Source organism: Monodon monoceros, unplaced genomic scaffold, assembly GCF_005190385.1.
Source record: "Monodon monoceros isolate NGI ecotype Baffin Bay Population unplaced genomic scaffold, NGI_Narwhal_1 Super_Scaffold_22, whole genome shotgun sequence".
NCBI classification, from domain to species: Eukaryota; Metazoa; Chordata; class Mammalia; order Artiodactyla; family Monodontidae; genus Monodon; species Monodon monoceros.
This window is the reverse complement of record NW_021703779.1, coordinates 38,542,187-38,566,681: the sequence shown is the minus strand read 5'-3', so window position 1 is coordinate 38,566,681 and position 24,495 is coordinate 38,542,187. Positions and strand designations below refer to the sequence as shown.

The 24,495-nt window shown below is 43.1% G+C and overlaps 1 protein-coding gene across 1 annotated transcript in view; it reads right to left on the bottom strand.

Moving 5' to 3' along the window:
* Positions 1–24,495, bottom strand: part of MAOA (monoamine oxidase A) — a 73,124-nt gene that overhangs the window by 16,433 nt on the left and 32,196 nt on the right. The window contains exons 4-6 of the mRNA XM_029240493.1: positions 9,240–9,344; positions 8,456–8,547; positions 704–845 (exon numbers count right to left, since the gene is read on the bottom strand). Of these exons, the coding sequence (XP_029096326.1) occupies positions 704–845; positions 8,456–8,547; positions 9,240–9,344 (339 nt within the window). The remainder of the gene's footprint in view (positions 1–703; positions 846–8,455; positions 8,548–9,239; positions 9,345–24,495) is intronic.

Below are 24,495 nucleotides of genomic sequence, written 5' to 3'. Positions count from 1 at the left end.
AAAAGAGATATCCATTTTCTTCCGATAAAGGATAGCCTTGAAACAAAGAATCTCAGAATCTGGAAAATCAGGGAATTAAGATTCTGGTTTCACCACTGGTTTGCTGTGTGTCCAGCCAGTGAGTCAAATGAGTTCATTCATCAGTAATGGCAGTAGTATGGAAGCTGGGCAAATGCTAGTGGGCAGCAAAAATTTAGAAGCCAAAATGTAGAATTTACTATTGAAAGAGTAACCAATAAATCACTTGAATTAGAAGAAAGAATAGTCACTTCCATTCTATAACAGTTAACATAAAATAATAACTCCGAGACACAGAATGGGACAAAAAAGCCTCATGTCTGGAACAGAGATGACTTGAAGTACAATTTTACAAGTACTAGAAATTTTTGGAAATAAGTTGATTTTAGTAATTTAGCTCCTCCTACATAAATAGTCTAATTTTACCTACTTCCAAAAGGAAGGAACTGAATTCCTCAAACCTAATTAATTCAAAATGAAACATTCTTTAGTTGTGAACTTATTTTCAGGAACAAGAAAAGGAAATGAGAAATTTTGTTTTCAGAAAAGTTTTTTGGAGATCGTTTCAAAAATCCATGTTTCAAATTCACTCATGTTTCAAAATATAGAAGCAAGTATTAAGGTACTTCACTCGATGAGGGCAAAATCACAAATGAAGTTTAGTGTGAGAATGGACACTCCATACCTGGCCCCCATTGGTAATGGAGAATATCCGAGTGGTGCCTCCACACTGCTTCACATACCACAAGAACCATAGGGCAGACACCTCGTGGGGTTCAGAGGTCACATTGATATTCACAAAGAGAGATGCAAACTGCCTAGCAGTCCTGGTCACAGAACAAGAGCGGAAGTTAGGAGTAAATACGTACATGCTTCACAGGACATTACCTTTTTAAAACACAATTTAGCATGGCTGGAAAACAGTTCTATTGCTTTTGAAAAAAAACAACTCATGGACTCAATTTCTGAAGGAATGCAGATTTTAACTCTTGGGGAAAATAAACTTTTCCCTTACTTTTAGGAAATTATGGGTTAGTCCAAACATGCTAATCCCAATGCAATCTAAAGGGTTAATATGCTTGTCAGAGTTCATTAAGGATATTGTCTGCATTTATTTGAACAAACTTTCTCTCCTTAACACCCCGCCTGCTCCCACCCTGGTCCAGGCTACCACTGTCCCTCACCTGGCTTAAAACAATGGTGGCTGCTCCTGGGCCCTCATGATCCTTCTCTACATTACAGCCAATTAAGTGTTTTAACAGTCCAAAACTTAAAAAACAAACAAACAAATAAAACCCCACTCTGCTTAAAATCCTTCAGTGACATTCACAGTAAAAGTCAAAAGTCTTGAATATGGCCAATATATCTTGCACCATCAGCCTGTCAACAAGTTCTCCAAACTCTCATCCCATCACTTCCTCATGGCATCTTTATGATCCAGGTATACTCTCCATTCATTGCTAAAACGTGTCAATCTCCCCATCTCAGGGCCTTCAGAAGCTGTTCCCTGTTCCCTATACTGGGGTGGGGGAGCATTTCCCACACTATCCAACCTTCACATTTCCCGCCATTATCTGTGGCTAATAACTGGAAAATATCATGCCTCAACCATTTATGCTTCCATCCATCCCATCATTCAGGATTCATTCCTGAAAGAAACCATCCCTCCCCTTCCTTATTTCTCCCCATCTACTAAGGCTCGCTACTGGAACATCATCCCCGCCACTAACCCTATCTCCTGTCTCCTCCATCCACTATGGCTTATTCCTGAAAGATACCATTCACTACATCATCCATCTTTCCTGTCTTCCCCCATCACTGTGGCTCACCCCTGTGAGATACCAACACCCCACACCATCTATTGGTCCTGTTTTATCCAATTCATTATGACTCATTTCTGGAACATATATCCTCCCCATACCCACATGTCCGATCTCCACTCATCCAGTGTGCTCATTTGTGGAAGATATATGATCCCCCAACACCATCCATCCTTCAGTCCTGTATCCCCCATCAATTGGCTCATTCCTTTAAGATACCATTCACTCTTCCTGTCTCTCTCAATAACTGATACATCATTGGAGGAAAGCATCCCCCTCACCATCTATCCTTCCTGACAGTCCCCCACCATTAATTGCAGGTCATTCCTAAAAGATACCATCCTCCTACATCATCCATCTTTCCTGTATCCCCCATACACTGTGATTCATTCCTGGAAGATACCATTCTTCACACCCAGCATGCACCAGCCTGTCCCCCACCCCCATCCACAGTGGCTCATTCCTGAAAGATACCATCCCCCACATCACTCATCTATCGTGTGTACAGCCCATCCAGTATGGCTCATCCCTTCCTGATACCTTGCACCCAGAACATTCACCCTACCTGTCTCCTCTCACAATCACTGTGGTTCATGCCTCATGATACCACCTTTTCACACCATCCACTCTTCCTGTAGCATTCCCCCACCAAGCGCTGTGGTTCCTTCCTGGAAGATGCCATCACTCCAATGGCTTCCTGTCTCCTCCTAACCACTGTATCTCATCTTGGAAGATACCGGTTCCCTCACTATATTACTCCTGCTATATCCCCCATCATTGTGGCTCATTCCTGGAAGATACCATCTCCTCACACAACCATACCATCTAATCTTCCTGTACACACCCCCCCCACACACATAACTGGTGCATTCCTGGAAGATGCCACCCTTCCCCCACAAACACACACCACTCATCATTCCTGTCTCCCCTCATGCACTGTGGTTAATTCCTGGGAGATACCATATCCTCACTCCATCCACTATTCCTGTCTCTCCCATCAACTAGCTCATTCTTGAAAGATATCATCTCAACATATAATCAACCCTTCTGTTTCCCCCCATTTTACTATGGTTCATTCCTGGACCACACCATCTCCTCACACCATCACTCTTCCAGTCTCCCCCCCACATACTATGGCTCATTCCAGGCACATACCATCCAAACATCATCCATCTTTCCTGTCTTCCCCATCTACAGTCACTGATTCCTGGAAGATACCATCCCCCCATGCCATCCACTCTTCCTATCCTTTCCATACACTATGGTTTAATCCTAGGCATACCATCCCCCCACATCATCCATCCTTCCCCTCTTCCCCTACCCACTGTGGCTCATTCCTGGAAGATGTGGTGAATGGTATCTTCCTGGAATGAGCCACAGTGATCGGGGGGGAGGGAAAGGAAGAGGGGATGGTGTGGTCCAGGAATGAATCACAGTAGAAAGGGGGGAGACAGGAGCATTCATTGTATGTTAGTATGGTATCTTCCAGGAATGAGCCAGTTGATGGGGGAGAAAGGAATAGTGGATGGTGTGAGGACGTGGTATCTTCCTGGAATTAGTCACAGCAGGTAGGGGGAGACAGAAAGGTGGATGGGTGGGGGGAATGGTATCTTCCAGGAATGAGCCATAGTAGATGGGGGAAGACAGGAAGAGTATGAGGAGATGGTATCATCCAGGAATGAGCTACAGTGACTGTGAGGGGAGACAAGCATGGTGGAAGATGTGGGGACATGGTATCTTGCCCCCCCATCACTGTGGCTCTCTCCTAGAAGATACCAACATCCTATACCATCCATTCTTCCTCTTTCACCCCATACACTGTAACTCATTCCTGGAACATATAATTCACCGCACAACTACATGTCCTGTCTCCACCCATCAACTGGCTCATTCCAGTAGATACCATCTACTCTGCCTCTCCCAACAGTGGTTTATCACTGGAAGAAAACATTCACCTCACCATCCATCCTTCCTGACTCCCTCCGATTAACCGATATTCCTGGAAGATACCATTCCCCCACACCATCCATCTTTCCTGTCTCCCCGTCCACAGTGACTCGTTCCTGGAAGATACTATCACATCATGTAACCACACCATCTAACTTTCCTGTTGACACTCTCACTTCCCCATTACCCTGATTCATTCCTGGAAGATACCATTCTCCCCACCCACCATGCACCCACCTGTCTACCGTCAATCACTGCAGTTCATTCCTGGATGGTACCTGGTTCATTCCTAGAAGATACCATCCCCCCACCCATCTCACCCTACCTACTTGGTGCATTCGAGGAAAACATCATTCCCTTACTATATTTACTCTTCCTATCCCCATCAACTGCTGTTGATATCCCCATCAACTGCTGTATTCCTGCAAGATACTATTCCCATCTTTCCTGTTTCCCCCATCCACAGTAGCTCATACCTGGAAGATACCATATTTCCACATCATCCACCCTTTTTGTCTCCTCCCTACAACTATGGTTGACTCCTAGAACATACCATTCCCCTATACCATGCACCCTTCCTGTATCCCTCCCCCCCAATCCACTATGGCTCATTCCTGGAAATTCCCATCCAACCACACACATCCTATCTCCCCCACTCACTGTGGTTCATTCCTGGAAGATACCATCCTCCCACACCATGCACTTTTTCCTGTCTACTGCCATCTACTGTGACTCATTCCTGGAAGATGGCATCTCACACCATCCATCATTCCTGTCTTCCCCCATCACTTGTCTCATTCCTGGAAGATACCATGCTCCCACATCATCCACCCTTCCTCTCCCCCCACCCCAGTCACTGTCGCTCATTCCTGGATGACACCATCCACTTACAGCATTCACTTTTCCTGTCGTTCCCATTCACAATGGCTCATACCTGGAAGATACCATGTTCTCACACCATCCACCTTTTTGTGCCCCCCATCAACTATGGCTGACGCCTGGAACATACCATCCTCCCACACCATCCATCTTTTCTGTTTCCCACATCCACAGTCGGACATTCCTGGTAGATACCATCTTCCCACACCATCCATCCTTCCTGTAACCCACCATCCACTATGGTTTAATCCTGGCATATACCATCTCCTCACACCATCTACCCCCTTACTGTCTTCCCCTATCCACTGTGGTTCATTCCTGGAAGATACCATCCTCCCACACCATATATTTTCCCATAGAACCACAATCCACTGTGGCTCATTCTTGGAAGATGGAGTCTCTCACACCACACATCATTCCTATCTCCCCCAATACTTGTCTCAGTTCTAGAAGATACCTTGCCCCCACCTCATCCACCCTTCCTGTTTCCCCCTACAGTCACTGTAGCTCATTCCTGAAAGATACCCTCCCCTCAAACCATCTAGCTTTCCTGTGGGCCCCTGCCCCCACCCCTCCCAACTCACTCTCCTTCATTGCTAGAAGATACCATGGAAACTTCTAGTCTCTCCCCAAAACTGACTCATTACTGGAAGACAACATCTTCCCACACCATCTACCCTTGCTGTCTGCTCCCATTAATTGCATCTCATTCCAGGAACATAAATCCCCCTATCTCATCCATCCTTACCATCTCCCCCTACACTCTGGCTCATTCCTGGAATATACCATTCCTCCACACCATGCACCCTTCCTCCCCAACCCCCATCCTCTATGTCTCACTCCTAGAACAACCATCCTCCCACACCATCCATCTTTTCTGTCTCCCACATCCACAGTGGCTCATTCTTGATAGATACCATACACTCATCCTGTCCCCACCATCAACTATGGGTCAATCCTGGAATGTAATGTAACAGGGTAGAGCTAAATCGGACTCTACGTTGGACCTGTTTCTTTGACTTTAAGCTTTGCTTTTCGTTGCTTTTGTTATTCTAATCACACATAATGGCCTGCCTCAGGGAACCCTGCCCCTCTGCTGTTCAGCTCACAGGGAGGCCATCTGACCCCGCCCACCTGTGGATGGCTGCCAGAAAGAAGAAACTAACACAACCCCTCACAGAGGCTGGCCATTCCAGGAGATGTTTTGCAAGACTGATGGCCCTTTTACTTTACTTCCTCACCGCCTCTCCCTCTCTGATTCTATAAAAGAAACTGGCATCCAGGCTCCGAGAAGATGGTTTTTCAGAGACACTAGTCTGCCATCTTCTCGGTCTGCCGACTTTCTGAATAAAGTCATATTCCTTGCCTCAACATCTCGTCTCCGATTCATTGGCCTGTCGTGTGGCAAGCAAAGAAGAGCTTGGACTTGGTAACAATAACATCCCCCACAGGATCCATCCTTCCTTTCTCTCCCCTTGCACTATGGCTCTTTCCTGGAAGATATCATTCCACCAAACCATCCATCTTTCATGTCTCCCTCCATGCACTGTGGCTTATTCCTGGAAGACACCATCCTCTCACACCACCCACTCCTCCTTTCTCTCCCATCAACTGGCTCATTCCTGGAAGATACCATACCACCACACTGTCCATCCTTTCCCTTTCCCCCATGCACTGTGGTTCATTCCTGGTGACACCATCCCACCAAATAAACCATCCTTACTGTCTCCCTTATGCACTATGGCTTATTTCTGGAAGATACCATTCTGTCACATCATCCACCTTTCTCCATCTATGCCCATCCACTGTGGCTCATTCCAGAAAGATATCATCATTCACATCATCCATCCTTACTTTCTCCACCATCCACTGTTGCTCATTCCTTGATGATACCATCCCCTCACACCATACTCTTCCTGTCTCACCCATCAGCTGACTTTATTCGTGGAAGATATCATCTCCCCACAGCATCCACTCTTCCTGTCTCCTCCATCAACTGACTTATTCTTGGAAGATACCATCTACACATACCATCCCTCTTTCCTCTCTCCCCCCATCCTCTGTGACTCATTCCTGAAAGATACCATCATCTCACATAATATATCTCTTATATCCTCCACCAACTGGTACATTCCCCAAAGATACTATCCCCACACCACACACCCTCCCCCATCTACTGTGGCTTATCCTGGAAGACACCATCCCACCACACCATCTATCCTTCCTGTCTCTACCCATGCACTATGGCTCATTCCTGGCACATACCATCTTCCCACACCATCCATCTTTCCTGTTTCCCCTGTCAACAGTGGCTCACTCTCAGAAGAAACCATTCTGCCACATCATCCACTGTTCCTGACACCTGCATACAATATGGTTTATTCCTGAATGTACCAACCCCACACACTATCCACCCTTCCGGTCCCCCTCCATGGTTAATGGCTCACTCCTGGAAGATATCATCCTACTGCACTATACATCCTTTCTGTCTCCCCTCATGCACTATAGCTCATTCCTGGAAGATACAATCCGACCCGTCTACCCTCCTATCTCCCCATCCACTGTTGCTCATTCCTGAAGATACCATCACCTCACACCATCCACTCTTCCTTTCTTTCCCATCAACTGGCTCATTCTTGGAAGATACCATCTGCACACACCATCCATCTTTCCTGTCTCCTTCCATCCACTGTGGCTCATTCCTGAAAGATACCATCCCCTCACAACATCCATTTTCTTGTTTCCCTCAACTACTAGATCATTCCTGGCATATACCACCTCTGCACACCATCCACTCTTCCTAACTCCCCCATCCACTGTTACTCCTCCTGCAAGATAACACATCCCCACGCTAAACACCCTTCCTGTCTTCCCCCATCCCCTATGGCACCTTCCATGAAGGCTCTTAATTCCCATAGCATCCACCCTTCCTGTCTCCCCCCATCTATTATGGCTCATTCATGGAAGATACCATCCTCTCACACCATCTATCTTTCCTGTTTTCCACGTCCATTAGGGCACATTCCTGGAAGATTCCTTGCCCCGACACCATCCATCCTTCCCTGTCCCTTCCCATCCTCTGTGGCTCATTCTTAGTTGATGTACTAACTCCTTGGTTTCTGTTTAAAGATTGCTTCAACAAGCAATCTCTCCTTTGCCATCAGACAGGTCAGGTTCCCAGTTTCAGTCTCTCCTAGAATTATGTAATATGTGTATAATGACAGTCTCTCCTGCTAAAAATATATCAACTCCGTGAGGTTAGGGGCCATGCCTAACAAGTTCACCACCATTCCTCAGTGCTTCATACTGTGCTTTCACATAGCAGCCCCAAAATGCTGGCTGAATGATCTGTAAGTAACTCAGCTAATAACACAGATTCTCAGTGAAAACATATCGTTTATATTTTTCATTAATATAGACTAGCTTCCCTCCAGTTCTTCTATATTTATATTAAATTACTTTAATATCTTTCCAAATTGCTTCTGTAGCTGACCTCTATATTATCTGAAAACACAATTACTTCTTTTATTGCAAAGCACACAACCGTTTCATTAAAAAAAAAAAGTTCAGCTTCCTTCACCTACTTTTCTTCTTATGTTTTAGATACATTTTATGTTCAATCCTGCTCTGAGTGTCTAAAGGGCCCCCAAAGTTGCTACTGATGGAAAGGTCATTAAGTTTCCTCTTAACTTTTTTCCTATAACTTATGAAGAAAAACACTGCAGTTCAAGATAGGATAGGAACGATCTGAAGGGAAGATTAAAAAAAATGTTTTAAATAGTCAAGGTTACTTTGTCCAGCAGATTTTTTCGATGAGATCTTTCATGGTCATCTTATCCCATTCCTCTGCATGTGGTGCCTCCCACGGTGCATCAGCTGGAATCTGCAGAGAAAGAAGGGCCCACATTTAGGTCTGATGGTTACTGCCCACTGCCCTGCCAAGAGGCCCTCAGGAAAACCTCTGAAAACTGGTTTCTCTGTCTATGTTGGACTGTGTGATTGGCATAGAATTCTATGTATAGATAGTGGTGGGTTTGGGATGGATAGCTCTTTGGATTCTATGCCTTAATGCTGTTGCCAAAATAATAATAATAATGCATATATATATATGTATAAATTAATATGTAATTATGATGGTCAACATCATAATTATTATTGAAAGCTAACACCCATTTTAAAGCTTTGGGGAAACGAATCCTTCTCTCCTTTACTATCTCAAGTGGCATAACATATGGATAAGATCACTATAAGTAGGACTCCCGGCAAAAATATGTCACATAAATTCTCAGTGGCATAGGTTGAAAACACAGGCACACACATTAGCATCAGAGAAATGTGGGTTTGAATTCTGTCCCTTGTTGTGTGGTCTTGGGGAAATTATGTAACCCCTCGGCACTGATTTTCTTCATTTGTAAAGCAGAAATACTACCAGCTTGGCAGAGTTGTTGGGTACACTGGAAATGATATGCATCAACGTCCAGAGCAATGTTCCCTGCACTGTGGAAGGATGGATACTAAACATTTGCTGTTGATATTTCAGTAACAGGTCATGTGCAAGCTGCACACACACTTTACCTCCTTTCCCATGTTATCCATTGTCCGCCACAGATTGTTGTAATCCAGATAGGCAATGGGATTCCACACTGGAGGGAAGGCACCCCGAAATGGATAAGTTCTCCCCTGTAACATTTAAAAGCAAAGGATAATACCTTAAATTAGGATGACATTCAAAAAATCCCAAACCAACCAGCCTACGAGCCATTTTCAAGGAAACAGGATCCTCTACTGTGTCAAAAACATCACCTTTGATGGACAGTAAATATATTTGACCTATACAGGCCCCAAATTTCAATTAGATTAGCAAGATTTCCCTGGTGTTATATTACCCGTTTTTAACTTACAGGAAATAATAGCCTTGAACTTGTTTCTACTTACATAGAATAAACAAACAAACAAACAAATAAATAAATAAAGGTAGCTCATCCCGGTATCTCACATTGATGCCACAATATTCTCAGCTCCTGAGTTCTTATCTAATCTCTTTGAAAGTATGTTCCCACTCAGATGAGAGCAGGATGACGACATGGAGGACTGTCTCTGGACCACATACAGGACTGGAATAACAAAGTGGAATATCTCAAACTATGTCTTAAGGTTCACACAGGCTAAATAAAGACTGACTAGACTATGGACCATGCCCAAAGTCAAGAATCAAAATATTAGAAATGTGGAATAATGGGCATTTGCCATTTTGGGTTGTCCAGCATCTGTTCCCCTTTCCTAGTAAGCACTTTGGTTTCTTCTTGGGAAACTGAATCTTCTCCTCTGTGAATAGATGTGTAGAAAGGACAGTCCTGGGTACCATCTCCCATTCCAGAAGGTGATGGGTTAGATTCTTTCTCTCGCCTCGGCCAGGCTGTGAGTCTGTGATGTGAGTTTGGCCAATCACACACTCTCAGAGGACTCTGACCCTGCAATGGGTCACCCAAGCACAGAAGAAAGTTGACTCTGGGTTCTCCCTCCCCATGGCAGCACGCTGAGCAGATGCTTCCTGCTGTAAAGACCATGGTTGTGGTTCCTGCCCCTAAATTGCTAGAGTTTCCCTGGTCTCTGCCCATTCTCAAGTGTGGCCCTTTAGCCTCCCATTGATTTTGTGGGCCCTCTGATATCCTTTCAGTAAATCCTCTCTTGTGAGCCTGAGTTGGTTTCTATTGCTTGGTACCAAAACCTCCAACACAAAGACAGCTAATTATTAGCTGCCATTTACTTCATTTCAGTTGTGTGACAGGCGCTGTGCTACTGTGAGGGGAGGGTGAATCCTTAGGAAAAGAGAGCATGTCTAGATAGTTTCTAAGACTTTATTTCCTTCTTTTTTTTTTGGTCGCACCGCACAGCTTGCAGGATCTTAGCTCTCCGACCAGGGAATGAACCTGTACCCTCTGCAGTGGAAGCACAGAGTCCTAACCACTGGACTGCCAGGGAATTCCCTTTATTTCCTAATTTAATTCCTTTTTCTTTAAAACATCTTGTAAACCTTCATAAGGTGAAAACATTGTCTATTAATACAATTTTGCACAAGATTTTGATTTTATCAAATAGAAACATATTCAATATTTGTAGAAAGGCTACTGTGTGCACTGAACAATATTAAGAGCTGGATTTTAAAAAAAGGGCTAAAGCAAAACTCCTGACCATCAAGGCAGGGACATGAGACATAAGAGCATTTGTATTCGTGTGCGCACATTCATACACACACACTCCAACTGAGTAAGAATATATGGCAGATATTAAGTGACAAAGAAGTAATTTTCCCTTCCACAGTAGCAAATTCAAATAACCTTGGCAGATTATGTGACCTGATTTCTTATCTGAAAATGCTATGCTGCAGTGCTCCAATATAACTTTTTAAGACTCCAGATCCTTTATCATCATCACTACCACCATCACCGCCATTATTACTAACATTTATTGAGATCTTTTTCCATGCCTGGTACTGGCCTAAGCTCTTCATGTGCGTTATCTCATGTAATGCTCACCCCAACCCTCTGGAGGCAAGAGCTATTAATATTCCCATTTTATAAATGAGGAAACTAAAGCCCAGGGATATTAGCTAGAAAACAGTAGGACAGAAATTTCCTGCTCCCCAAACCCTTGCTTATAAACCTTGAGATTTCCAGCTTCCTATATGGTTGATGGAATGTTGAGATAGTTTTGTCCTAGAGACATCTTAAACTTCCTGATTAAAAGAAAGAGAACTTTGAAATATGAAACTTATCAGTCTTCCACACATCTTTTATGTTTCTAAGGAATAAACAAGGAAACTAAGAAGCTCTGGGGTAACAGGGTCAACTTTGGAAAATGCAGAAGCATGTTCTGAGAAAAACAGGCAGACACAAAAATAACTATGGAGAGGAGAGACACTGGGTTAAGTAATAGATCACGGGCAGCCTTCAGAACAGTTGGTTCTTGTTATAATTCTTCCCTTAATTGAAATGGGGAAAAATCTATATGTTCCTTATGTTCAAGTAATAGTCTCATACCAAACTGATCTTTGCTTTGAAAAAACTTGTTTAAAAAAACCCTTCAATATGCTTAATCATCTGGGGACATTAAGTACTATAAATAAAATTCAACAAAATGTGTCCCACATTCCCAATGAACTTCTTCACGGGGTGATACCAACCAGAATATGATTTCACACAAAGTCCTAAAGACCCCATGATCTGAGCTTTGATAAACAAAGAGAGGTGGCAGGAGAGGTGAAGAGTTCAGGGAAAGAGAAGGGTCTAGCCTGGCAATCATTTTTAGAAATGGGAGCCATGGAATATTTTAAAAGAAGATCATAAAGGCCCACCATGACGTTAATTTTTATCCTGTTGACAGAGGCACCAAGTTGATAAAAGGGTTTCATGAGTGTTTCACTCTTAGCAGTTTTTGGTTTTTCTACTCTTTTTTTTGGGCTACGTTGGGTCTTTGTTGCTGCGTGGGCTTTCTCTAGTTGCGGCGAGCAGGGGCTACTCTTCGTTGAGGTGCGTGGGCTTCTCACTTTGGTGGCTTCTCTTGTTGAGGAGCACGGGCTCTAGGCGAACCAGCTCAGTAGTTGTGGCTTGCAGGCTCTAGAGCGCAGGCTCAGTAGTTGTGGCGCACGGGCTTAGCTGCTCCGCGGCATGTGGGATCTTCCTGGAACAGGGCTCAAGCCCGTGTCCCCTGCATTGGCAGGCAGATTCTTAACCACTGCACTACCAGGGAAGCCCTGGCTTCTCTACTTTTATTCCACAGAAAAATCTAAATTTGCTAAAGAAATGCATGTATGTGGGAACAGGCACGTACCTCTTCCTTTCTCACAAGCCCCTGGAAGGCTTATTTCCTCCATGCCCTGCGTCTAAACTAAACAACTCAAGACTACTTTTTGCATGTGTAAATCTCTAAAGTAGGGCAATGGGAGGGCCTAGAGACGGCTCTTGGTTGGGTAAGGACTGCTTCCGAACAGACCTTCTCAGTATCTTAAATGTGATTCTATAGTTTTCTCACAAAAGTGTCAGCTGTTTTGGAATCCTAAATCACTTCTCAGCAAGAAATGCCTTTAAGACCTAAGAGTGTGAGGCAGATCTCCTGGAATACTTCTACATGGCTACTGCTCTTTAAAAATAAAAATTAAAATAAATCTTGGGTAAAAGTCAAGTTCCATTTTGTGCCTATACTATGAAACCTTCCTACCCTTACTAAGTGGCCTTTAATCTCTAAAATGTCTTTGACACAGCAGAAGTTGATGTCGAGTAGGATACAGTGTCCCTGGAATTGTGCCCCAAATACTTAAGTTCCTTTGAGAAACCACACCTTCAATCTACCAGTGTTCATAATAAAGGGAGACTATTGCCAGGAGAGGACAGTTTTTTTTTTTTAATTTAATTTTTTTTATTTCTTGGATGCCCGCCCAATGAGGGCAGGGGGAGGGCGTTCTTAACACACTGATGCTACTGAGCAAGCTATTTTATGTTATTAACATTTTATTATGAAATATGCCATATATGATAAAAATAGATAGCTTAAAGAGGAATAATAGAAATGAACAACCATGTGCACACCATCCAATTTGAGAAGCGTGATATCACCAGAAATTTAGAAGTACACCATGTGCTTCTCCCCATCACGTCCAGCTCCCTCTGCACAAGAGGGAGCCACTGTAGTGAATTTTGTGTTTACCATTCCTTTCCTTTTCTTCCATCTGCCCTGTATACATACGCAGATGATACACTGTTTTGTTTTGCCTATTTTTGAGCTTTATATAAACGGACTAAGACACACACTAATGTGCATTGTGGAGCAGTGAAAATGAATAAACTGTGAACAACACCAATCAACATGGATGTATTGATATCTTTAAAATATGTTGGTGCGGGAATTCCCTGGCAGTCCAGTGGTTAGGACTCAGTGCTGTCACTACCGGGGCCCCAAGTTCAATCCCTGGTTGGGGACTAAGATCCCACAAACCGTGCAGCGTGGCAAAAAAAAAAAAACGTTGGTGAAAGAAGCAAGTCAAAGGATACATGTAGTATGAGTCCATTTATATAAAGCTCAAAAATAAAGAGAGGACAGTTTGTAGCTCCCACATCATTCTTCATTGTTGGTCCTATAAGATAAGCCAGCAAGTAGCATTCACCGATTGGCATGTTGAAGAATTTCAGCTCTCTGTACTTTTATAGTTTAGTTAAACAAAAGGAAATGAATGTTGGGACTTCCCTGGTGAAGCAGTGGTTAATAATCCACCTGCCAATGCAGGGGACACAGGTTCGAGCTCTGGTCCGGGAAGACCCCACATGCCGCGGAGCAACAAAGCCCATGCGCCACAACTACTGAGCCTGCACTCTACAGCCCGCGAGCCACAACTACTGAAGCCCGCGCGCCTAGAACCCCTGCTCCGCAACAAGAGAAGCCACCGCAATGAGAAGACCGAGCACCGCAACGAAGAGTAGCCCCCGCTCACCGCAACTAGAAAAAGCCCGCGTCCAGCAACGAAGACCCAACGCAGCCAAAAATAAATAAATAAATTTATAAAAAAAAAAAAAGGAAATGAGTGGTATTAAAGAATATCATAGGCCACGGAGGAAAGCTGCCAAATATTTTTCTTTAATCATCTTGAAAATAAACAGATATGTTCTGCATTGATTTAGGAACATGTCTGCCCAACCCATACGAATCCCTTGGCACCCTTCTAGTCCCACTGTTTTGTGACAGGCCTGGAAGAGAAATCTTTTGGTGGTTTATTTTCTATAGTTCACAACAACGCTTTAAATAAAGAAATCATCTAAAAAGAGACCCATTAAATAATATCGTGTTGTATTAGTAGTTAAAAAAATCATCTTCTTTCTCTTTGCCTACGCAGGTAGACAAACTCTTTTCAATCATTATACATAGTGCTACTTTACCCAGAAAAAGCCATCATAATCGACATGGAAACATCTATCCTATCTTTTTTTCTTTTTTTTTGGCCATGTCACGAGGCTTGTGGGATCTTAGTTCCCCAGGGACCAGGGATTGAACCTGGGCCCTCCACAGTGAGAGTGCCGGAGTCCTAACCACTGGACTACCAGGGAATTCCCATATCCTATCTTAATGTATTGGTTCTCCCAAGTGGCCGTCTGGTTCCTCTGTTCTTCTTTGCAAGACCCTTTCTTCTCTCATCTACTGACTCCCCTGGGGTCTGATCCTCAGCCTTCCTTGGCCCATCCATTTCCCTGGGGAACTCATCCATCGTCTGGATTTATTATTATTATATTTGCACAGTCTCATGGTTTGCATTTTTCATGCCTCTGCTCCCTCTACCTCTCACACAACTTCAAGGGCTAGCAGCACATTCCTAAGTTCATGACCTGATTTTCATCTTATGCTCAGTCTCCTCTCTTAGGACTTGTACAGCTAAAACAACGGGCACTTGAGTTGTGCAATCTCATCCCTGGAAAAAGAGAACCATTACACTCAGGTATAAATAATGCCATAACATCAAGAATAAAAGGTTTCAAATGCATTGTTATGCCATCTTTCCCAAGGGACTCTAGGTATATATGGACATTACAAACCAACCATTTAATATAGAAATAATATGAGTTCTTCTGGATGCTCTTGGGTAAGTAAAGATAACTGAGAGGGCATTGAAAAAAATATTTTTCCTCTTTCACAAATGCCATTAACTCAGGAGAACTAGGCAGTTAGAAAAAAGATGAAAATATTACACTGTGAGGATGAGCGGCTGTTTTTAACAGCTTTATTAAGATATCATTCACATACTCTATAATCCATCCATTTGAAGTGTACAATGCAATGCTTTTTAGTATATTCACAGAGTTGTGAAACCATCACCACAGCTAATTTTAGAACATTTTCATCACCCCAAGAAGGAACCCTTACTCGTTAAAAGTCACTCTCCATTCTCTCCTACCCCATTTCGAAGAACTGCCAAACTATTTTGCAAAGCAGCTGCCACCCTTTTGCATTCCCACCAGCAATGTATGAAGGTTCCGATATCTCCGTATCCTTGTCGACACCTGTTATCGTCTGTCTTTCTGATTCCAGTCATCCTGGTGGATGCAAAGTGGTATATCATTGTGGTTTGGACTTGCATTTCCCTGATGACTAATGATAGCCAAAAGTCAAATCTGGCTTGGTGAGTGGAAGGTCATATTGTTGAGCCCATACATTGTCTCCGTCCTTGATGCCATGGCCACTTTGTATGTGGACCCACTGAGCAAGTGATAGTGGAAACAGATGGTGTGATGGCTTTGTACTGTGTCAACTTGTTCAGGCTGAACTGGATTTCCCAGAGTTTTCTTTCCTATATATTTCTGGTTAGGGTCACAAGAGAGATTCTTATGGGAAATTTAGAGAGTAAAAGTGAAGCAGCCACTCATTTTGTAGTTCACACACATTATTGCTGATTTTCATGGCATGAGATAGCGTCTGAGCCTGCAACTACTCCACCCTTCTGGGATCCTCCTTCAGCTTCTACAACTTCTAGGCCTGGTATATGTATTTAGCACTATGATGAAGGGTCCTGGCTTCTGCAAGACATCCACAGTGTCAAGATCAGAGGCAACAAAGACTGACCTGGACTCCAGCTCACGCTTGTGGGTTCCAGCTTGTTCTTGCTTTCCTCCATCACACATCTATCTTCCCTTCCTGACTGCCTGCCCTTCAAGCTCCAGCATCAGATGCAAACACAAGAGCCTTACAAAGACTCCCACAATTAGGTAAGGCCAAATCCCTATAATAAATCCTTTAATAGTTTTGCTTATCTCACTGGACTTTGACTGATTATCCTAAGGATGGATCATCTCACACCTGATTATTAAAGCTTACTCTGCAGCAGATGCCCAATGGTCAGCATTCAACATGGGACACAAGGGCAACCCCAGCCAGTGAGGGACAAGGATAAATTATCTCAGCTTCTCTGTTCTTCATGGGGCAATTCTTTGGCACATTCCACACAGTTCCTCAGGGAGAACTAGGGGGAATTGAGCCTCAGTTGCCCACAGCTGTAACAACTCATTAACCCTTTATTGCCATTTGTTCCCTTCCCTCCTATAACACTGTCTTCAGGCTCTATATCTGGAGGTTGGTAAAGTGCTATATTGAGATCCCTTGGATATTCTGAGTGATATACACTCCTATAGAGAGTCTGGGGGGAAATGTGTCTTATACCGAAGTCTACATAAGTTGATATTGGTGTTTGATGTGTATAGTACTTGAGTGGAATAGCTGAGACATTAGAGGGTAGGTGCACAGACCATTTTGAGAACTTTTTCTTTGGGGACCTAGAGTTTTTAGGGAAAGGTACTCTTCACTGTTACCAGATTTGATCTAGAAAGATCAGTATCACTCTCTAGTGAGAATGAAGGGGCTTTGGTCCCGGTAGAGTAGTGGTTCTCAACCAGGAGTGATTTTGCGCCCCAGGTTATATTTGGCAACGTCTGGAGAAAGTTTGCGTTGTCACAACTGGATGGGGGATGCTGCTAGATATCCTACAATGCACAGGACAGCCCCATTACAACAAAGAATTATCCAGTTCCAAAAGTCAATAGTGCCCTGGTTGAGAAACCCTGCTGTAGAGTAACATATAAATGTGAGCGAGTATCACTAACTTTTCTGGAATCCTACCCTTTCCATTTGCAAGATTCCTGGATTTGTAGCAGAAGTTGCCTCAAAATAACTCAGGGTGCAGGGTATGGGGATCCTGCCGTCAGGCCTACTAAATTAGGGGTGTGTGGCCAGGCTATCTATGTTTTTAACAAATCCCAGGTAACCTAATGTTCACTAAAGCTTGGGTCTTATCACATTATAGTGTTTGTATAAAATTCCTCTTATTCATTTAGCTATGCATGTTGTCAAATTATTTGAATGAAGAAAAGTAAAAATAAAAATACCTACACCATTTCTTTTTAGTCCTTATCTCTATTAAACTTCAAAAAAGACTAAAGGAAATGGGGACTTCCCTGATGGTCCAGTGGTTAAGACATTGCACTCCCAATGCAGGGGGCCCGGGTTCAGTCCCTGGTCAGGGAACTACAGTCTGCATGCTGCAACTAACAGAGCCCACATGCCGCAACTAAAGGAGCCCACATGCCGCAACTAAGACACAGCGCAGCCAAATAAATTTTTTTTTAAAACTTAAAAAAAAAAGACTAAAGGAAATGATGATTTCTGTTATGGTTGTCCATTTTCTTCATTAATATTTATTTCCTCTTAAATCTTTTTCTTAAAAAATCTTTTAGTTACTTTACTCTTCTTCCTTACATTTTTGATTTTACTATGTCTGGATTCCATGTCTGATTTCTCTTGCTTTTCACTGCTCCAAGGTAAAATCTTGTGATCATAATAAGTGAGATGCATCACAGGGTGGTACATTTGGACAGCTTTTGATAAATTAAGCAAGTTCACTATGTCTTTGAAGATATTCAGAGGTCCACATTATATATGTATTAAGTTTTTAATATATATGTAGATGTACAGTAGGCATATCTTTGTTTTATTATGCTTCATTTTATTGCACTTCACAGATGCTGTGTATTTTTTTTTTTTTACAAATTGAAGGTTTATGGCAATCCTGTGTTGTCAGATGATGGTTAGCACCTTTTAGCAAAAAAATATTTTTAAATTAAAGTACGTACTTTTTTTAATACATAATGCTCTTGCACACTTAATAGACTATAGTATAGTGTAAACATAACTCTCATATGCACTGGGAAACAAATTTGTGTGGCTCACTTTATTGTGATATTCACTTTATTGCAGTGGTCTAGAACCGAACCCGCAATATCTCTGAGGTATGCCTGTGTGTGTGTGTGTGTGTGTGTGTGTGTGTGTGTGTAATTTGTTTAAACCCAGCTGGTACCTGGCAGAGGCAGAGTTCATGTCTCCATGCTTTTGGTTCAGGCTCCCCCGGCCCCTACCTCTGTGCCTCAGTCTCCATGTTAGAAAGATTGGACCTGCAGTGCCACTGAGCTGGATCCTCCATCGAGAGCCTATTAGGATGTGCTTCTAGGCCTGGAGGTTGTAGGCATGAGTGAATATTGATCTGAGAGAGACATGGTCCCAAAGATCTCACCTAGCTGCCTAGGTCGGAAACCACTTCAGCTTCCTCTGATGCACAAGAGCACTTTGTTCATTGCCCATGGCACTTTGCCATTTTCTACAATGTATTAAACGAAATTAAGTACATGTCTTACCTTCTGGACTAGTCTCAACACACCTGAGAAGGACTATGCCTCATTTCCTACATTGCCTTGTAAATACCAAGGTTCTAAGAAATGCTTATTAAATGAAGGAATAAAAAGAAGAGTGGAATTCTTGCTTTTTTATAGCCCATCTCATATCACATCTAGTTCCCCCAGGCCCCAGAAAGGGTCTGCTCTCTTTCTACACAAATGACCCCCTCTTTTCCCGCCTCAGACAAGACCTTCGAATGAATGCCAATTTTGCACTGATTTTTCCTTATCAATTCACAGGCATACCTTTTCTAAAATAGCCATAATCAATATTACCATCAAATTTACTAGAATGCACTATGTGTAAGGTGTGAAGGGAAGAGAAAGATGGGAGACTCACTTTCTTAGGGAACCTAAATCCCTAAAACCATTTTCTATGTTTGCATTTCTCACTCTGATCTTTCTGGGTGCTACATGAAGATGAGTTCCATGGTCATAAATCTGGGGAATCCTGGTTTATAGTTAAACAGCTTTTTTTTTTTAAATTGCTGGTCCTCATAAGACTCCTAATTTGCTAATGGACATCTTGGCTCTCAAAGATAGGATTAGAATATGGAGCACTTCCAAAATTTATCTGACCAACAAACCTCCTCTTTCGCAAAGCACTTTTGGGATTAATATTGCTTGGAAAATATTCCCTTAGGCATGCTTTCTTCATATTCTGGCTAGCACTGGTAGGGGCCTGAGAGAACACAGGAAAACATAGGCTAGAAAGAAGACCTACAATAACCAGAATATTTTCCAAATGCTACAAATGGGAATAAATCCTCACACATACCTCTCCTGAACAAAAGGGTACATCATCCCACAATACTGAGTCAAATAGGAGAAATCAAATGAAGTTGTTAGGGGAACCATTGACCGAAACCGCCTGCCCTGGCCAGGCACCATAGTAACCACTTGCATGAGTTATCTTACAGCAGGAGGTCCTGGTAAGGAACGCAGAACTAACAAGCTACCACCAACTAGAAGAATTCGGGAAAGGTCAAAAGGAGAGAGGAAATGCCAGTCCACATGGCCTACCATCTTCCCAGAATCCTTCTCGCTGGAATCCATCTTGGCTGAGCGATGCACGCGCCACCAGGAAGGACCCTGAGTCAGAATGAGTGGCCAGAGACAACCGGAAACTAACCCCATCACCATAAAACCCCAGACTGCGAGCCATGTGGCAGAGCAGTTCTTCTGGGTTCCCTTACCCTGCTGCTCTCCACCCAGGCACCCCTTCCCAATAAAGTCTCTTGCTTTGCCAGCATGTGTGTCTCCTTGGACAATTCATTTCCGAGTGTTAGACAAGAGCTCACTCTCGGGCCCTGGAAGGAGTCCCCCTTCCTGCAACAGAATCACTTGTACATCTAGCTAAAACTGCAAGTGCTTTGTGCTGAGTCGCAGGTCTGGGCTCTGCCCCCTTGGAACAGGGCAGTATAGAGGAAAAATACATCACAGCAGGTGGAGAGGGTCCAGGGCAAAGCAAACTTCTTGCCAGAGAGGCTGTTAACTGAGAGTATTCACTTTGTGTATCCCAGTGACCGGGTAGATGCAGCCCTGCCCCTCTACTGGATGGAGTTACCTCAGTGATGGCTCATGTGATCACAATGGTAGAGATGTGATAAGGGCTTGCACTGGGAGAGAGGGTGGACCAGCAGCCATAAGATTCTTAGCACAATCTTCCCAACATTTGGACATCAGAAAAGTATTTTTTAATACACTACAGATTGGGGGAAAGTCACAGATACTCAGGACTTCTTGGGTGTGTGCCCAAATAATTATGTAGGTTAGCAAGTGACTGCACCCATGTCTGTGTCTCAGGGTTTCCTTTTATCACCTGCTGCTGGTCAGGAAGTGTGAGCCAGTAGTGATTTCCTCCCATGTCTCTAAAGCCTGATGCTTTTTTCAGAGACATTTATCTGTTGGGTATGGCTGTGGAAACTAGGCCACTGGGTACTTTGGCAAACACACAAAATTAAATCTCAGCCTGAGGTTCACTGTGTATCGTTTGAGTCTGACAAATTACATGAGAGCTATGGGAATGAAAGCAAATGGACTAATAGTTCGGTAATTATTTTCTTTGTGTGAAAAACCTGATATGAGTAAAGTCTTTTAAATGAAAAGGACCCAGTTCAGCAGCTTTTGGGATCAAAGTGTTGATTACATTTAACTATAATTAACAGTCAAATTTTCTGTGATTCCACCTAGAATTTTCTTCTTCTAGTTGCACTAAACCCAAGCACAAGGCAAAAAATAAAATGAAGTGCTATGAAAACAATACTGCACTGTTCAGATATAAAGTATCAACATTATTTCCATTATTTGTCTCTCTTCAGTTCCAAGTTCTGTGTCTGCTAAGGTTAATTATCAACTAGGCTTTCACATCTGCCTGTCGTCTGTCTGTCTGTCTCTGTCTCTTTCTCACTCACTTCTGTAGGACCTTGAACCAAATACTTGCATTCTTACAACTTTCTCCTATCTCTAAAGTAAGAATAACTGTCCCTAAAACTCTGAGATCCACTAGGTTTTCAAAAGGTATTCGTTCATCAAGTTTGACACAAGTGAAAAAGCTTGGAGTCCACACCTGAGACAGAAGGCTATATAGTAGCATCGATCTTGTTAAGTGGCAGGACAGGGCAATGATAGGAAAGACTTTCTGGCAGGGTCAGCGGGACAAGAGAACTTCCCTTCTTCAGGAGGCCCAGAATGGACAAGATATGGGATTTGAAACTGAGTAGGACCCTGTGGGGGTCCTCCCTGTAACAAGTCCTTTCCATGGCCCCATTTCTACTTCGTAGGAAATAGGCTTCATTCAGCCTCCTAGACCTTCCCTAAGTTCCAAAGGGCAGATTCAAAGAGTTGCTAATGAGGGAAGGAAGGGGGATGCAGAAACAAAGGAGGAGCAGTCAAGAAACAATAGTGCATACTGAGCCTGCGCTCTAGAGCCCGAGAGCCACAACTACTGAGCCTGTGTGCCACAACTACTGAAGCCTGTGCACCTAGAGCCCATGCTCCGCAACAAGAGAAGCCACCACAATGAGAAGACTGCACACCACAACGAAGAGTAGCCCCCGCATGCTGCAACTAGAGAAAGCCCGCATGCAGCAACAAAGACCCAGCACAGCCAAAAATAAAATAAATGAATAAATAAATTATATATATGTTAAAAAAAAGAAACAATAGTGCAGCGATGAAAGCAGGGTCCTGGTTCCTGCTCAAGGAATATACATAACAATATCTTTGAGTGCTTCTGCAGGAACTAAGGTCCCCACCCAGGTGGAGGATGGTAACTTCAGGCTGAGCACAGAGATTCCTGGAGCACCGCCCTGTTACCTCACCACCCACCAATCAGCAGAAAGTCACACACCCTGCAGCCCTCACTCTAAATTTTGCCTATGAAAGTTTCTATCCGAAAACCATTGGGGAGTTCAGGATTTTTGAGAATGAGCCACCACTCTCCTTGTTTGGCCCTGCCATCAATCTTTCTCTGCCCCAAACTCCGACGTTTCAGTTTGTTTGGCCTCACTGTGCATTGGGCCCTGGAACTTGCGTTTGGTAACAGATTCATAGGACATTAGGGGGTTTTAAAGGTTTCAACTATTAGAAGGCTACTCTGCAAAAGTTTATGATTAAGCCTTTTGGTTGGGGTATTTGGGTGTGTGCTCTGAGGTGGGAATAGGGGCTACAGAGGCAGGAAGTAGAAAGCAAGGATGGGGGAGCCTGGGGGAGATATGAACCTCAAACTGGCAACTACATTCTAACCTGAAAGGTCAGAACCTCTAGGAGTTGCGTAATCACAGAGACTAGAGCAGTTTCTCTTGAGGAAGCTGCTTTTATGTTTCATTCTAGTCACAGGGTTCTTTTTGCCATTAACCAAAATGCCAGGGCCCCACTTGAGGAGGTGATCGAAAAGTTCCACAGCCTCAGTGAGAGAAATGCTTTGTGTCTGACCTAATCCCCTTTCTGTGCTGCCAGTGAAGGCCAGTCCAAGGCAGGAGGGTGACTTTAGACTCGTTCTCAATGAATGGCTAGAAAATGCCTTCTGTAGTGAATTACTTCCTATTAAAAATGAATGAAAGGAAGATGAAAAGCATTCTGTGGATGGTAGCACAACAATATGAATGTACTTAATGTCGCTGAATTGTCCACTAATTATGGTTAAGATGGTAACTTTTATGTCTATTTTATCACAATTTAAAAAAAAATAAATGAAAGGGGAAAATTGAATCATTAACCTGACTTTGCTATATAGTGGGCTGTCACTTCAACTGAGTAGAAACTTCATTCTCTAGAAACTAAATCTGAGATTTACTCCTGAAAGTTTAGAGGAAAAAGAAAGGAGCCTTTGAGAGAAAATGGCTAATGCCGACCTAGCTTTCTAAACAGTACAAGGCTTTAAGAGTAATTTCTGTCATTAAGCTTTCCTATGATCCACAGGAAGTAAATGAAGTCTTTTAAAAATGGAGAGGAAAAAAAGAATGGAAGTTACTAGCAACTGTTTTTTACAAGCTATGTCTATATATCTTTATACTGAATACTTGATAGATTAGAGTGAAAATATATAAACATTTTGAGTCTCTCCGCTTTTAAAATCCTATGTATAATTATAGTTTAGAGAAAAAAAATCCCTTTTGTATTACTTCATTTCTATGATCAACAAAGAATTTTTTATCATGAACACAGGCCCATTACCACTTGGCTGTCCTTACCTAATTGTCTTTCTTCATCTTCTACTCTGACTTATACAAATTACTTTAAATCCTCTTTTTTTCTTTTTTAAACCAGGCAGAGTATAATGGCATAAAATAAAATACTCTTATCTAGATCATACTTTGATTATTAAGTTTACATAAGTCACTTATGAAAAAGAATATACAGCCAACAATTCCAAGCCATGCCCCAGACCTCTAGCCTTAGTATTTAAACACAATAATAGCATCCGTCTTCTTCAGCCTGCTGAGCCTAACTGGGCTGGCCTCAGGGTTTCTCAGGAGTCAAGCGCTCACTGAAGGCCAGTGGGGGACCAGATCTATGGCTCAGGATACAAGAGAAGAGGCCACTCTGGTGAACAGTACCACATATGACTCCTAGGCACACCCACTCCCCTCCAACCGCTGGAGTCCACAGGAGCCCTTACAGCTAAAGTAGCATCTTAGGACTCCAAAGCCTGTTGGGGTAAGGTGATTTTTGTCATATCTTGGAGCAGTTTATTAAAGGGGTTCACAAGTTAACTCTGCTCACAGAATAAGGAACAATGTGATATAACTCACAGAACCTGGGCTCAAGAGATGGAAAGCCTCACTTTGGCTCCTAATCTCTCTGAGCCTCAGTTTTCTCATTTGTAAGATGGGAGAAATAATGCTTATTACCTCAAAGGATCATTGCGAAGCTCAAATGTAACACAGGTATAGGCACATTACAGATGGAAGGCAACACCAATGCACAGAGCCAGGAGGGATGGATCTAGGTGATTAAAAGAAAGACACGAGGGCTTCCCTGGTGGCGCAGTGGTTGAGAGTCCACCTGCTGATGCAGGGCACACGGGTTCGTGCCCCGGTTCGGGAAGATCCCACATGCCGCGGAGCGGC